Source organism: Pelodiscus sinensis, chromosome 3 (genome assembly GCF_052426305.1).
Source record: "Pelodiscus sinensis isolate ZL-2025 chromosome 3, ASM5242630v1, whole genome shotgun sequence".
In the NCBI taxonomy this organism is placed as follows: domain Eukaryota; kingdom Metazoa; phylum Chordata; order Testudines; family Trionychidae; genus Pelodiscus; species Pelodiscus sinensis.
This window is the reverse complement of record NC_143054.1, coordinates 963,214-978,867: the sequence shown is the minus strand read 5'-3', so window position 1 is coordinate 978,867 and position 15,654 is coordinate 963,214. Positions and strand designations below refer to the sequence as shown.

The following is a 15,654-nucleotide window of genomic DNA, read 5'->3' as shown; positions in this document are numbered from 1 at the left end:
CCAGCGCACCGCCGGAGGGATTCCTACGGGGACAGGCCAGAGCTGCACACCGAAGTGGACTACAGCCGCCCAGCGCACCGCCGGAGGGATTCCTACGGGGACAGGCCAGAGCTGCACACCGAAGTGGACTACAGCTGCCCAGCGCACCGCCAGAGGGATTCCTACACGGACAGGCCAGAGGTGTACACCCGAGCGGAGTACAGCCGCCCAGTGCACCGCCGGAGGGATTCCTACGTGGACAGGCCAGAGCTGCACACCCGAGCGGAGTACAGCAGCCCAGCGCACCGCCCCGCCGGAGGGATTCCTACGTGGACAGGCCAGAGCTGCACACCCGAGCAGAGTACAGCCGCCCAGCGCCCCGCCGGAGAGATTCCTACGCGGACAGGCCAGAGGTGCACACCCGAGCAGAGTACAGCCGCCCAGCGCCCCGCCAGAGGGATTCCTATGCGGACATGCCAGAGCTGCACTGCCCCGCCGGAGGGATTCCTGTGACCCTCCCAGGACCGCAGAACCCTGGCACATCCCTGGAGGCCCATCCAGTCGTGGCCCCTCGTTCCCATGGGCTGCAGTGCTGTCTTGTCAATGGAGGGAGTGACGGGGAAGCCTGTTCTCTAGGGTGCTGAAGAGCAGGCGTGTCCTCCGGCCCTTGCCCACAGACTGCGTAGCCAGAGGGGCCACTGATCTAGCCTGCTCTCCAGCGGCACGCAGGCCCCAGCGCCTCCTGTCCCCATGCTGTGCCTGGTGGTTTCCCCTGGGCTGAGAACCAGGCTGCCTGCTGGCGCCACACCCGCCCGGCCTGGCTGGGGACTTGACCGCAGCCCGTCTCTGCTCCTGCCCGCGTTCCCTGCGCACTGCTCCCAGCTGGGACACCCGCCTGTGGCCCACAGTAGGGCCGGAACATCCCAGTTAAACGGTCAGTGTCACTGGCTAAACTGTTCAACGGGGCAGGTGGGCTAGAGCGGTCCCTCCGCGGAGTGAGCGGCAAGGCTGCCGCCCAGGCGCCGGTGACGTCCCTAGCTCACGTACTCAGCTGTGCAGTCCCCAAGCGGCTGCCTCGGCTACTCCCATGCCCAGCGGCTTTAGGAGCTGCTCTGCCACTGGGCGAGGGTACCGGCCCACTGCAGGGCAGGTGGAGGGGCCACCTTTCTGCCCCTCGGGTTCTAACTAGAAGCCCATCCGGGGAGCAGCACAAGGGTCCTGCTCTCAAAGGCTTACTGCACTGGAGCAGCTGCTCGCCCCGGCCGCCATGCGAGGCAGCGGGAGACGGGGGACTAGCGCCCCACGCTTGGGCCATCTATCAAAGCAAGAGGGAAGGAGGAAGGCAAGACAGGCCAGGCTGGGCACAGGGCACCGCTCCGGGCCCTGCGGGAGGCAGCGGAACACCTCCCCGGGGGCGAACAGCCAGCGAGCTGGACACGTCTTAGCACCGGGTGCTGCAGGAAGCTTCCTGGGGGAGGGTGCTGGGTCTCTGTGCCGCAGGGGCTAAGGCGGCTCCCTGCCTGTCCTGGCACCAGACAGCGCTGTGCCCCAGAAGTCCTAGGTGGAGGTGGGGAGGCGCCCAGGGCTCCGTGCACTGCCCCTGCCCCGAGCTCTAGCGCCGCACTCCCATTGGCTGGGACCCTGCTGCCGGCTGCTTCCAGGGCACAGCCTGGTCTGTGGTGCCAGGAGAGGCAGGAAGCTGCCTTAGCCCCCCTGCACCGCAGACTGGCAGCCCTCAGGGTAAGCCCGTCCTGCCCCGCCCACATGCAGCACCAGCCCCTAACTGGGGCATGCGAGAGCGCGTGCGGAGACCGCTGAGCTAGAGGCAGCAGGCTCCTGGCGTGCCCTGAGGGAAGGAGAGGGGAGCACGCCTGGGACCAGCCTCAGACTCTCCCTCTGGACCCTGAGCTCTGGGCAGAGGGGGCCTGCAGCTGGGCTAGGAGGCGGATGGGCCCCCCAGCTAGGCTGTGGGGGAGGGCATTGAGGAGCACTGGCTGGGGCAGCGGGTAGACGGGCTGGGGCAGGAAACCAACTGGCTTGTCCTCAGGGTTGCTGCAGACGCGCCCGTGGCAGGGCATCGGCGGGAAGGGGGCTGCGTGTGGCGTGACCGGACAAAGACGACGCGCAGAATGGAATTTTTGGCCCAGAACCTCGGGTTGGCGACGGACAGATACTGGACAAGGCAGCCCCCTGCCCTGGTGCGGTGCGGCAGGTCCTGCGCCTCATCCCGCCTGCCCCGTCTCTGGCTGCCACCTCGGGAGGCAGCACTTGACTCCTGAGGGGGTCCCGCCCCCCCGCAGAACGCCTGGGGGGGCAGGGGACAACGGGCGCAGCCCCCGGCCCCGTCTGAGGCAGCGCTCCACGGCACCGTTACCTGGGATTCGGCGAGGTAGCCGGCTTCCAGCCCCTGCTCCAGGCCCGTCTTCACCACCTACAGGCAGAAGAGAAGCGGCAACGAGCCATTTCGGCTCTTCCAGGCCAGTTCCATTCCGGAGACGGACCTGGCGGGCGTCTGCCCCGGGGTTCCTAAAGGTAGGCTCCTGGCAAACCGCTCAACGGGCACTGCGCTCCCGCCGCTTCCCCCCGCGCACCGGGCACCACGCCGGGACACACCGAGTGCCAGCGGGCAGCTCCCGGAGGCTGAAGGCTCAGTTCACATGCACCTGAGTGACCCAGGAGCTTGCACTGAACAGGCATCAGGCACTCTGACCGCGTGCTTGGTGCTGCACACACTTGCCATCCGTGCGCCTCTCCAGGCAGAGGGGTGGGAACGGTGCAAGGGCCCCTCTTAGTGATCCCCCCACCGGGGTTCTGGTGCCCCCTGCTCCCGAACTCCACTGAAGCCGGGGCCACTCAGCGGCCAGGTCTGTGAGGAGTCACCGGCGACTCCTCACAGCAACGGACGGCTGTTTGCATTACCCCAGCCGCCCGGAGCGCAGTCAGGAACCCCGGCCCCGTTGGCACAAGCCACCCCTGCCCCAGCAGCTCCCGCGGATCAGCGCTCGCCTCGGGGCTACCTCGATGATTTTCAGGGGCGCAGGGTAGAGTCCTTTGGTCTGCTTCTGCACCCTGTTCTCCACTGTTTTGTAGACCTGCTGCCTCACGAAGGGGACAGACAGGGCGTAGTCTGTCAGCTCTGCAAGAGGACACGGCAACACTTCAGTGATCTGTCCATGCCACAGGCTGAATGCCACAGCTGGACTCACGTGCCGTGGAAGGAGGGGAGACCCCGTTACATACGCCTAGCGCAGCCTGAGCAGAGGGCCAGCCATTCAGCCAGCTGAACTTCGCCGGCCACGCCAGCGTATAAAACCCACACGCAGCCGAAGGCGTGGAAGGCAAGGGCAGGAACTCCAACGGCCGTCAGCGGAGCAGGCCTGAGGGATTTCGTGGCTGCCCCAACTCCACTAAGGACAGGGAAGTCACTACCCTCGGCGGGCGGGGGGCGGCTCTGAGCACTCCTGCAGAAATTCCACCTGCGCCCCTGGGTCCCAACTCCCCTGTCCCCCGCTGCTGCCATGGGCCGTCCACGCAGCACTCTGCTCCCACGGGGCTCCCAGGGTTACCAGAGCATGGCTGCTGCTCGCCCGGGCTGGCCCGCTTCCTTCCAGGGGGTCTCCTGAGGATTTGGACCTCAGCCCAGAGGGAGGAGGGAATTAGCCCGCTCAGATGCCGGTCGCTGCCTGAACCCCAGGCACTTACTCTGGACCAGCCCCTTCTCCCTTTTGGGGGACACGGTCTTATTGGCTAGTCCTCTGGCAAAGCCAACCGCCACCTCCTCCAGGTACTCAATTGTGCGTTCTTCCGGCGGCTTGAGGCCTGGCCCTGGGAACAGAGAGGACGGGTGAGCGGGGGGACAGCCTGCAGGGGTGGGAACGGCTCTCCCTGCAGAGGGGACCCGCCTCTGCTGATCTCCACAGCGCCACCAGCCCAGTCGAAGAAACCCGCCCCAGGGCTGGGTGAAGCGCTGGGGAGATTCGCTGCTGCAGCTGGGCTGGCCCCAGGGTTCTGGAGGCGTACGGCGGGGCAGAGAGCCGACTTCATTGGACTCTCAAGCTCTCCCAGCCCCTCCCTCAGGCTGCGGAAGGGCACCGGAGTGTCAGTGAACAGCTGTCCCACGGATAGCGTCTCCCTGTCCACCAACACCCCGCAGGGACAGCACCACCGGCTGCCTCCAACAGCGGCCAGACCAGGGGCCACACCCCAGCAGGCTGGGCCCCCACGGAGCTAGCAGCCAGCTCGTCAACCCCGTCCTCTGACCTAGTGGATCAACCAGCTGGTCAACCAGCCCCATCCTCTTCGCTCTGTCGGCACGGATGTTCCTCCCGGTCAGCATCATGTCCAAGGCGGCCGGGAGTCCCACCTGCAAGGCAGAGGGGAGTCAGGCCAGAGACAGCGATGCGGAGGGAGAGGGCCGCTCCTCCCCTGCACTTACCATCTTGGGCAGTCTCTGAGTGCCCCCTGCGCCCGGCAGCAGCCCCAGCAGCACCTCGGGCGTGCCCAGGACGGTCCTCCTGTCCTTGGTCGCTACCCGGTACTGACAGGAGATGGCGACCTGGGAGAGGGACGAAAGCGGAGCCAATAGAGCTGCCTGCAGCTACTGTCGCATACCGCTGGGCCCCGCCCCCACTGGCGTTCCCGCGCCGGCGCCGCCAGCCCCGGGCTCGCCCCGCCCCCACTGGCGTTCCCACGCCGGCGCCGCCAGCCCCGGGCTCGCCCCGCCCCCACTGGCGTTCCCGCGCCGGCGCCGCCAGCCCCGGAATCGCCCCGCCCCCACTGGCGTTCCCGCGCCGGCGCCGCCAGCCCCGGGCTCGCCCCGCCCCCACTGGCGTTCCCGCGCCGGCGCCGCCAGCCCCGGGCTGGCCCCGCCCCCACTGGCGTTCCCACGCCGGCGCCGCCAGCCCCGGGCTCGCCCCGCCCCCACTGGCGTTCCCGCGCCGGCGCCGCCAGCCCCGGGCTCGCCCCGCCCCCACTGGCGTTCCCGCGCCGGCGCCGCCAGCCCCGGGCTCGCCCCGCCCCCACTGGCGTTCCCGCGCCGGCGCCGCCAGCCCCGGGCTCGCCCCGCCCCCACTGGCGTTCCCGCGCCGGCGCCGCCAGCCCCGGGCTCGCCCCGCCCCCGCTGGCGTTGCCGCGCCGGCGCCGCCAGCCCCGGGCTCGCCCCGCCCCCGCTGGCGTTGCCGCGCCGGCGCCGCCAGCCCCGGGCTCGCCCCGCCCCCGCTGGCGTTGCCGCGCCGGCGCCGCCAGCCCCGGGCTCGCCCCGCCCCCGCTGGCGTTGCCGCGCCGGCGCCGCCAGCCCCGGGCTCGCCCTGCCCCCCCGCCGCCGCGCCGGCGCCGCCAGCCCCAGGCTCGCCCCGCCCCCACTGGCGTTCCCACGCCGGCACCGCCAACCCCGGGCTCGCCCCGCCCCCACTGGCATTCCCGCGCCGGCGCCGCCAGCCCCGGGCTCGCCCCGCCCCCACTGGCATTCCCACACCGGCGCCGCCAGCCCCGGGCTCGCCCCGCCCCCACTGGCGTTCCCACGCCGGCGCCGCCCGCCCCGGGCTCATCCGGGCCAGGGTATGCCAGCATCACCTGCTCATCTCATGAAGTGCCGTCAGCGCAGGGGCTGAGCTACAGATTAACCCTGCGGCGCGGAAGAGGCCGTGGGCCCATGCTGCTCTCAGGCCCAGACTCGTCCCTAGATCGCTGCCAACCCCCCGGACACAAGCCAGGGACCAACCCAACCCCCCGATTTCACACCTAGCAAGCCCAACGCGATGCAAACGCCTTCCCTCCAGAGCGCCCGGCAGCTCCAGGCTAATCCTGTCCTGCCACCCTCTGGCGACCCTCTGTTGGGCCGGGGGCCTCTGACCCCAGAAAAGCCAGTGGGGCCGCACAGCAGCGAGAAGCAGAAGAAAAGCCCCAAACACCCCCCCCCACTGACACAGCCCGACTGAGAAGCAGAAAGACCATCCCCACATTCCCCTTCCTCACCAGAGCCAGGGGGCCCAGCCTAGCAGATTGGGCAGCGGGGGGGGGGGGGGGCACGCTGGAGCCCCAGCGTGGGCTCCCCAGTGCTGGGGGGGAGCCCTGAGCCTTGGGGGTCGGATCCGGGCGAGCCGAGGTTCCTCACCCCAGTGCTAGAGCTACCCCTCCGGGGTGGGCAGCAGCACTGTGCCCAGGGGACATTACAAGGGCACTGGACACAGCGTGGGTACAATGACTCCAGGGGGATTCGCCAGAGACCCAGGCCACCCCCACAGGCCACGTCTCATCAGAGAAACACCACTGCAGCAGCACAGTGCTAAGGCATCAGGTCAGCGCCACAACAACTGGCATCTGTCAGGTCTCCTGCGGCTGCACCGGCCTCCCATCCAAACCCCAGCCCTGCCGGGATCCGACTGTCTCACAAGCGAAGCGGAAGGATGCCGATGCCAGAGACCTCAAGTGCAACAGCCCTGGCCATCTCCCTGCACAGAACTCTGCAGGGCTGCTGGCTGCCACGCGGCCTGAAATCCCCTTGGCATCCTCTTAGGAACGCAGCTGGCTGCTCCCAAGAGCCCAGAGACCTCGGCAGCCTCTGGCAGCACCTGCCCTGCGGTACCTCTAGTCCTCCTCCCAGGCAGGACCCGTTGATGGCAGCAACTATGGGCTTGGGGGATTTCTCAAGTCTCTCGAACATCTTCTGCCCGTCCTGAGAAAGCTGAGTCACCTCCTGGGGCGTCTTGCAGGACGCGATCATGCTGCAGCAGGGTAGAGAGGCTGATCAGAGGCGCAGGGCAGGTGGAGGAAGCGTCACTACCACGGGGAGCGCCGCAGGCTCTTGTCTGCCACCCCGCAGGATCCGCATTGCCCCCAGCCCTAGCGCCAAGCAGTGCCGGACGCCTGCGAGACGGGGGCTGGATCCCTGCCCGAGGACTGTGCGGGGCAGAGCGAGAGCTCTGCAAACACGGCCGCCGGGGCGACAGGGTGGAGAGCAGGGAGTGTGCACAGCAGCATTCTGGCCTCACTCAGCCATCAGCCCGGGAGCGTCACCTGGCCTGTCCTTCCGGACCCCAGGAAATAGGAGCCGTGGCTGCTGCCTCCTCCACAGCAGAACCGCTCGCCCCTCTCCCCTTGCCCAGCGGGGCAGAGCAGCACCGAGATCCCCCTTCACTCACGCTTCCCGCCCCCGCCGGCCACGCTGCCGCTTCCTCCAGACACGCGCAATACAAACCCCTCCCCCTTCCTCGCAAGCCGGGGCGTGCGGGCAGCGGGGCTGGCCTGTGGCCTGCAAGCAGATTGCATTTACGCACCCAGGCTCCCAAACGCCGCCTGACCAAAAGGCAGCAACCTGCCGGCGCAAGTAATGTGCGCGTCCGCTGCTACGCGAGCCTCCAGCGCTCAGCCGGGCAGGCGGCCTGGCTCCTGGAACCAGGCAGGAAGCTGGCTCCCCCGACTGCACCTCCGCATTCAGGGAAGTGCTGGCAATGGGGGAGAACGTAGGGGCGAGCAGGGACCTCTGCAACCAGCCAGTCTGACCTGCAGAGCACAGGCCTGGGAGCCTGGCTTAAACAGCTCCTGGCCAGGGGACTCCCCCCTCCAAGCCATCGGCTCCAGGCCCCGCTGAGCTGCCGTTGCCGCTGCCCAGAGACACGGGGCCAGTTGGGGATCAGGCGGCTGCCTCACTACTGAGGAAGCAAGCTCACGTCACGGAGCCTTCTGCTCAAAAGCCAACACGGTGCCAGGCGCCGGCTGTGACTCCCAACACTCACTTGATATCAGCCCCAGCAATGAAGCAGCCTGGCTTGGCAGAGATGAGCACAGCGCTTTTGACAGCCTCGTTGGCCCAGATTTCGTTCATTATCTCTGTGAACTCGGACTGCAGCTGTTTGGACAGGGTGTTGACCTGCGGACAGCAAGCGCACACTGTGCACGCAGAGGGATGACAGGGCGCACCCCTTTCTGCTGCCCACGGGAAAGGACCGTACAAGAGCACAGCTGAGCGGCAGGAGGATTGGAAACATCCACCTCCTCCCTGTCAACCTGGCCCAGAGCAGGGAGACGCTCCACCTGCATGCGCTGGCTTCCTGCAGGGGAGAGGATGCCCAGCCTGGGAAGTCCCGGGGAGCAGGGGGGTCAGCGCTCTGCTACCGTCTGTGCCAGAGGAACACAGGGATTGCGATCCACCTAGACTAGGGGCCATTGCCAATGCTTCAAAGGGGAAACCTCCTAATGAGCTATGAGGAAGGGAATCAGCCAGTGGCTGGCTCCTCACTAGAGCAAGAGGGTGTCTGAGCCAATCACACCTTTGCGTGCTACGTGCCACAGCTCCTATGGCAGAGGGTTCCAGGGCTGATCGACCATCGACTCTACAGACATGTCCCTGGGGTGGGTTGAAATGCATTTCTCTGCTATTTCCTTCTCACGTGTCACGGCATGCCCCCTCGTCTAAACCATCTGCCCCTCCAGATGCCTGCTCTGGACTCGCTCCCTCACTGTCTAGCGGGCCCCGGGAACTAACACAATACCTTGGAATTTGGCGAGTTGAAGCGTACAACCGCGACGTCCCCTTTGACATCGTAGTTAACGTGAGTTCTAGCTGTAGACAAGAAGCAACGTGTCATCTCAGAGTCACATCCTTCCCGGCCGTGGGCAGGAAACGCCACAAGGCAGCGTCTTTACACTTACCCTGAAGAGAAGAAGAGGTGGCAACACTCCGGCAGGCATACCCTACAGAAGGGAGGTTGACAGGCGTTACGGGCGGCCACACTTCAGTTAATTACCTTCAACACAGCCGCCAAGCAAGACGCTGAGCTCCCCCGCCCTGGCCATAGATCAAAGAGTCAGCAGCTTGCACCAAGATTGTCAGGAAGAGCAGAGAACCCAGGCAGCCTGTGTGAGACAGCGCCATGACCCCAGGGCAGGAAGAGCAGAGAACCCAGGCAGCCTGTGTGCGACAGCGCCATGACCCCAGGGCAGGAAGAGCAGAGAACCCAGGCAGCCTGTGTGAGACAGCGCCATGACCCCAGGGCAGGAAGAGCAGAGAACCCAGGCAGCCTGTGTGAGACAGCGCCATGACCCCAGGGCAGGAAGAGCAGAGAACCCAGGCAGCCTGTGTGAGACAGCGCCATGACCCCAGGGCAGGAAGAGCAGAGAACCCAGGCAGCCTGTGAGAGACAGCGCCATGACCCCAGGGCAGGAAGAGCAGAGAACCCAGGCAGCCTGTGAGAGACAGCGCCATGACCCCAGGGCAGGAAGAGCAGAGAACCCAGGCAGCCTGTGTGAGACAGCGCCATGACCCCAGGGCAGGAAGAGCAGAGAACCCAGGCAGCCTGTGTGAGACAGCGCCATGACCCCAGGGCAGGAAGAGCAGAGAACCCAGGCAGCCTGTGTGCGACAGCGCCATGACCCCAGGGCAGGAAGAGCAGAGAACCCAGGCAGCCTGTGTGAGACAGCGCCATGACCCCAGGGCAGGAAGAGCAGAGAACCCAGGCAGCCTGTGTGAGACAGCGCCATGACCCCAGGGCAGGAAGAGCAGAGAACCCAGGCAGCCTGTGTGCGACAGCGCCATGACCCCAGGGCAGGAAGAGCAGAGAACCCAGGCAGCCTGTGTGAGACAGCGCCATGACCCCAGGGCAGGAAGAGCAGAGAACCCAGGCAGCCTGTGTGCGACAGCGCCATGACCCCAGGGCAGGAAGAGCAGAGAACCCAGGCAGCCTGTGTGCGACAGCGCCATGACCCCAGGGCAGGAAGAGCAGAGAACCCAGGCAGCCTGTGTGAGACAGCGCCATGACCCCAGGGCAGGAAGAGCAGAGAACCCAGGCAGCCTGTGAGAGACAGCGCCATGACCCCAGGGCAGGAAGAGCAGAGAACCCAGGCAGCCTGTGTGAGACAGCGCCATGACCCCAGGGCAGGAAGAGCAGAGAACCCAGGCAGCCTGTGTGCGACAGCGCCATGACCCCAGGGCAGGAAGAGCAGAGAACCCAGGCAGCCTGTGTGAGACAGCGCCATGACCCCAGGGCAGGAAGAGCAGAGAACCCAGGCAGCCTGTGTGAGACAGCGCCATGACCCCAGGGCAGGTGACATTACAGCATCATCCACACCAGCACAGGAGGCCCACAGGGCATTTGCCCTTTGCTGTCAGCATCTGTCTGTCCATGTGCAGCAAGCTCCAGAGCCACCTCAGCCTTGTCCTGCCAGCTTGCTCCAGCCTGCTCAGCCCACAGACGGAGGCCTGCACTGCTTCCCAGCGGAGGGTCAGTCACATCTGCACGGAAGCCCTGGTTCTTCTCTCCGCTAGCATCGGCATCCCCACCCGTGGCAGCTGCACGTGCAGGCCGCCCGAGGAGGGGCTCCCGGTGGGGACGGCTTGGGAACCGGTGCTTTACAGGAGCGCGCTCTCTTCCAGGCTCTCGGAGGCCCCACAAACTGAACAAGCCAACAGGGACACTGAGGCTTTAACCTGCAGAGCCATTTTCCTGCCCAGCCGACGTGTGCCTCCTGTCATCGCTACTGTTACTCCAACGCCCCTCCCACTCCTGTTCTAGTGACCTTCACCATGGACAAAAGCCTCCCCCAATGCAATTCTGGGGGGCCAGCGGCTGCTCCCCCCATGCCTGTGGCAGCCTGAGTCAAAGCAGCGATGCATCCCCGGCGGGTATGTGGGCAGCACCAGCCATTAGATTACAAGTCCTACAATGATTTAGCGGGGGTGCCGACCCAGGAGGCAGGCCATGCCTAGCCCGAGACAACCCCTAGAGGGGAATGGCTCTCTAACCAGCGAGCAGGGTCAGTCAGGGATTCATCAGGCACCCCGCACTTCGCTTCCTTGGCAAAGCAGCACGTGTCCCCTACCCTCAGCCACGTCATCTTGGCTCAGAGCTGCGCCGTGCACTTTGCCCTACATTTCTGACTGATCTCTTCAGGCGAGGGAGAGACAGACCTTTGCCCTACACTGCCACACGCCCAGGGACGCAAGCCAAGTCATCGGCTTTGGGAGAACGGACCACGTGTGTCGCAGTCCAGCTCCCTTCCGAGGCGGTGCGGGCAACGGACCCTCGGCAACTTCTTACACAGAAGTTCACCTCCTGGTCTCGCTGGCCAGGCCGGTATTTAAGAGGATTTTCGACCAACTTTGAGACCTGGATTACAAACCCCATGTGAAATCTTTGACAGCCGTACGAGTCTGGCCTCCAGAGGGCCTAGGCTTCCAACCACCAGGCCGCCAGCCAGCCACATGTGATGACCACAAAATACAGTGCTCGCATTGCCAGCACCCCCGCAACTGCTGCAGCAATTAAGTCTGGAGGCCAGGAATAAGGTGATCCAGCTTGTCCTTTGGAGTAAAACAGCACATCACAGTGCAGGAGATGAATAGCTGAGACTAAATTACAAGACCACCACTGGTAGCTTCCCCAACTCTCTGCCCGCCCCTGCAGTCACAGGCAGAGTATAGCGAAGTCTGGGGAGTGCGGCACAAGTCACTAACAGCTGTGCTTTTAGATGTAGAAAAAGGATTTGCATTTGCAGGGCTTGACAAACGGCGGCAAAACCTACTCGCCAGCCCTGCACTGTGCATGAGCAAGACCCGCATTGCGCATGTGCGCGCCGCCGGTGAATGCTGCGACTGGCTGAAATCTACTCGCCACAGGCGAGTAGATTCAGTGATTCGTCGAGCTCTGTGCATGTGGATATGCCAACAATACTCCAGACTTCACCGAACAGGCCTACCTTCTGAAAGATACAGACTCTTATTTCATGAAGTTATGCAAGTAACTCATGGGCTACATTCACACACACACACCCCACCCCAAGTTCCACGGTCTAACAAGCTTTTTTTTCTTAAGTTCTCCTTAAAGACTTTCTGGGAAGTCCTATAAATCCTGGTCTCTACAACCACTTTCAAGAAAACAGATGAACCGTGCACAAAGCTAAAAAGGGTGCTAATAACCTGGGACAAAACGTGCTAACCCTCCCCCTTCCTTTGCCTGCACACAGGAGCGGCCTGAGGCCGACTGCAGCAGCTGGCGCCCTAGGCGGGGCGGCGCGATTGGCGCCCCGCCTATACAGCCGTCAATGGCCGTGATGTCATCATCGGACACCCGGGCCAGCGGCGCCCTAGGCAGCTGCCTAGCTCGCCTAGGCTCACGAGCTGCCCCTGCCTGCACACTATTTAGATTGCAACTCTGGGTCAGGGACCTTGTCACTGCTGTTCTCCCAAGACACTTAAACGTTTTGGCAGCCTAGAAATAAATATGCAAAAGGAGTGACATACTTTTGATGCACGTTATCCTGGAAAATTTGGCTTTATCAAGTTGCACAGGCCAGAGCAGGCTTGGAAAACAATAACCAGGCTCAAAACACAGCAACAATACAAAGTGGCTTAGAGGCAGTTTACAATAATAGCACTGCTACTTTCAGGAGCCAATCATGTACAACTAGCAGCATGAATTTCTACAAATGAAGATTACAGAAAAAACCCTCTCGTACTTTTTAAACAGAACACCAGCAGGCCGCCTTATGGTTTTCACCATTATACTGGAACTAAAAGACTTAAACGAGATTTACTGTTCATGACTTATGTTTTATAGGGCAATGAAAAGAGATTAGTCAGTTTCATTTCTGTTGATAGATTGTAGTAAATTCCACTTTTAAATAGATTTCCAACACTGCAGGGGAAAAGGGTTAAAAACTGTTTCAAGTCTTTAAAAAAGAATAATTAAATATTTACTCACTGGGTTTTGCAATAGCTTGTTTTTACAATAAACTAATTTTGGAAGGTAACTGATTACAGCCTCTGTGATACTTTGCACTTCTCTAGCGCTTTCCATTATTGGTTACCAAAAATGTGACAGACATTAATGAATTTAAGCATCACAAAGGGGGATGCACGAGTTACTGAAGACAAAATTTAATCAAAACTACTCCTGGTGAGAATGAATGCAGAAGAACACCCCCAGCTGGACTTAGGCACTTAGAGACCAGAAGAAATACTCACTCACTTGTAAAATGATCAACAGGAACTATGTGGCGCTATTATTTTGCAGAACAGAACTGGATGTTTATAGATGGGAGACGGAGGCAGGGAAGTTGCCCACCTTGAAAACCACTAGGCAGAAAGCACTATAAGGGCAAAGTATTATTAGGCCAGTGTTTAGCTCACAGAACTTTCGCTGAGGGGAGCGGCTCCCAATGTTGGCTGGTGTGCCGAGGGAGGACACTCCCCCACACCATGACACAGCTGCCCCATTTTCTCCACTCTTGGTCTCTTTCTGTGCTCCTCTCCCTGCTCCCTGACTCACCAGGAGACTGCATGCTGCTTGAGGTGGGAACAGCAGCATCCATAGGTGGCTCCGTAGTGCCAGGGCTCGTGATCTGGAACTAAGCTGAACATCAAGGGAGCAGAAAAGAAATGCTTGGGATGGCCCATGTTTCCTCCCTACACCTGTGAGCTGAACAAGGAGCTGCAAGTGGTGCAAGACAGACTTTCAATCGGTGCCTGTTTTACTAGCAGCTGTGGGAATGTGTGCAACAGGGGTGGCCCCAAAACCATGGAACTTTCCTCATATGCGCTGCTCTTGGCCTCAGTTTTTGCCCTGCCACTGCAAGTACTTGCCCATCCCCCCCGCAAAAAAACCACCCCAAAGTTTGCCAAACACTGATTCAGGGGCATGAAGAACAAAAGACTATTCCAGGCAGACTGCTATCAACTCTGAGGAACTGGGGGTCCAACCAACACATACTTTCAAGGGAGGGCACTGTCAGCCAAAGTGAGGGTGTTCAATATCGGTTAATTGAATAGTTGAGTAACCTCATGAATCCTTATCAGTTAGCCGACTATTCTAGAGTCCCTAGGGGGCAGGGCTGGAAGCCAGTGCACTTCAGCCCCACTCCTGAGGAGTCCCCCTGCCACTCTACGTGGGGTGTCGGGGGGAGCCGGTCCACGAGGAGAGCCAGTTTAAAAACCAGCCTGTCGCCCTGTGTTCCTGCCTCTGATACAGAGGCAACAGCGCAGGGTGGCAGCAGCCCCTGCCTGGTGAGGGGAAGGAAATGCGTGTAGTCTATGGCATTAACTTATAAGCTTTTGCTTATCAGATAATCGGTTAATCAACTGCACTATTATATCCCTAGTGCGAATCCTGAAAACAAGGAACTACAGACACCAGGCTAGTGGGCTAGATGGACCTTTGGTCTGACCCAGTACAGCCATTCTTATGTTCTTACCATGGTGTGTACAATCGTGTATCATTCTGACAGTTACAAGTGTAAATTCAGAGGAGAACCCAGCTCTCTAGCTGTGCATTCGCAGAAGGAAACCCTCACCGCAGGAATATGGGGAGCCCAGTGCCTGGGGCACCTCTGCTGAGCAGAAAAAGAAAGGACCAGACGAATGACAACTGCAGGAGAAGGACTGGGTCACTGAATTAAGAGCCCACTTAATTCCACAAACCAACAAACTCTGATCAGATGTCAAATCATTCCTGTGACTTGACTGAAAGCAGTCAGACTAACGGCTTGTCTATACTGCTGTGCTACCAGGCTGTCAGGTCACTGAGCTGTAACTTTCTTGTTCAGGGGTGTGACAAAGCATCTCCCGAGCACAGCAAGTTACAGCGCTGTGAAGTGTGGGTGTAAACAGGCTCCCAGCACTGGGAACTATGCCCCAAGCATAGAGGCTGTTCATCTAGAGCACTGGGAGAGCTCTACGAGCACACTGCCACAGCCACCTTCCCGCATCAAATCCATTAACTGCAAATGATCTCCGCTAGTCACTAACATTCATCACCCGCCCCGGGAAATGAACAGGGAGCAGCAGCACAACCTCAGAGAGCCCCAGGCCAGGGGTTTGGGGGAGGTGGGATAGCCGCGTGGGGAGAGCTTGTTGCCGCAGCAGGCGTGTGCCGGGAGCCAGGGGGGCTGGGGGCCAGGGTGGCCGGGGCGGCCGGGAGCCAGGGTGGCCGGGGGCCGGGGCGGCGGGGCCGCCGGGAGCCGAGGGGGCCGGGGGGGCCGGGGCGGCCGGGAGCCGGGGGGGCCGGGGATGCTGGGGGCCGGGGGGGCCAGGGTGGCCGGGAGCCGGGGGGGCCGGGGATGCTGGGGGCCGGGGTGGCCGGGAGCCAGGGGCCAGGGGGGCCGGGAGCCGGGGGGGCCGGGGATGCTGGGGGCCGGGGGGGCCAGGGTGGCCGGGAGCCGGGGGGGCCGGGGATGCTGGGGGCCGGGGTGGCCGGGAGCCAGGGGCCAGGGGGGCCGGGAGCCGGGGGGGCCGGGGATGCTGGGGGCCGGGGTGGCCGGGAGCCAGGGGCCAGGGGGGCCGGGAGCCGGGGGGGCCGGGGATGCTGGGGGCCGGGGGGGCCAGGGTGGCCGGGGCCGCCGGGAGCCGGGGCCGCGGCAGAGCCAGAACCCCTGTGACCCGACTGCTGGCGGGCCGGGCTGCTGCGTGTGGCCAGGCCCCCGCGCTCCTGCTACCAGCCCCGCCCGGCGGCCCCAGACGGGCACTCGGCGGGGAGCGCAGCACGGCGAGCCGGGGCGGGGCTCGGCAGCGCCCCCCCCCCCCGGCCCAGCCCCTCACCGAGGCGGCGGGCCGCGCAGTACTTGGCGGCGGCCGTGAAGCGCGTGAGGCTCCCGATCGCGCGCACCGCGGCCGCCATCTTGCTCGGGGAGGTCGAAGCGGCGGCGGGGCGGGTCCTTGAGGCGCGGGGCCTTCGCACCCCCCAGGGC

General features: G+C 63.2%; 1 protein-coding gene across 2 annotated transcripts in view; it reads right to left on the bottom strand.

Annotated features, from left to right (window-relative positions):
* Nucleotides 1–15,653, bottom strand: part of HADHA (hydroxyacyl-CoA dehydrogenase trifunctional multienzyme complex subunit alpha) — a 31,479-nt gene extending 15,826 nt beyond the window's left edge. The window contains exons 1-10 of one of the 2 annotated variants that reach the window (XM_075915737.2): nt 15,506–15,653; nt 8,629–8,670; nt 8,469–8,539; nt 7,713–7,846; nt 6,563–6,701; nt 4,415–4,534; nt 4,240–4,342; nt 3,682–3,804; nt 2,997–3,115; nt 2,354–2,410 (exon numbers count right to left, since the gene is read on the bottom strand). In XM_075915737.2, the coding sequence (XP_075771852.2) occupies nt 2,354–2,410; nt 2,997–3,115; nt 3,682–3,804; nt 4,240–4,342; nt 4,415–4,534; nt 6,563–6,701; nt 7,713–7,846; nt 8,469–8,539; nt 8,629–8,670; nt 15,506–15,584 (987 nt within the window). In that variant the 5' untranslated portion in view covers nt 15,585–15,653. Of the gene's footprint in view, nt 1–2,353; nt 2,411–2,996; nt 3,116–3,681; nt 3,805–4,239; nt 4,343–4,414; nt 4,535–6,562; nt 6,702–7,712; nt 7,847–8,468; nt 8,540–8,628; nt 8,671–13,241; nt 13,300–15,505 lie in introns of those variants that run through there. The other variant, XM_075915738.2, reaches the window with a different exon arrangement.
* Nucleotide 15,654: the final 1 nt, after the last annotated feature.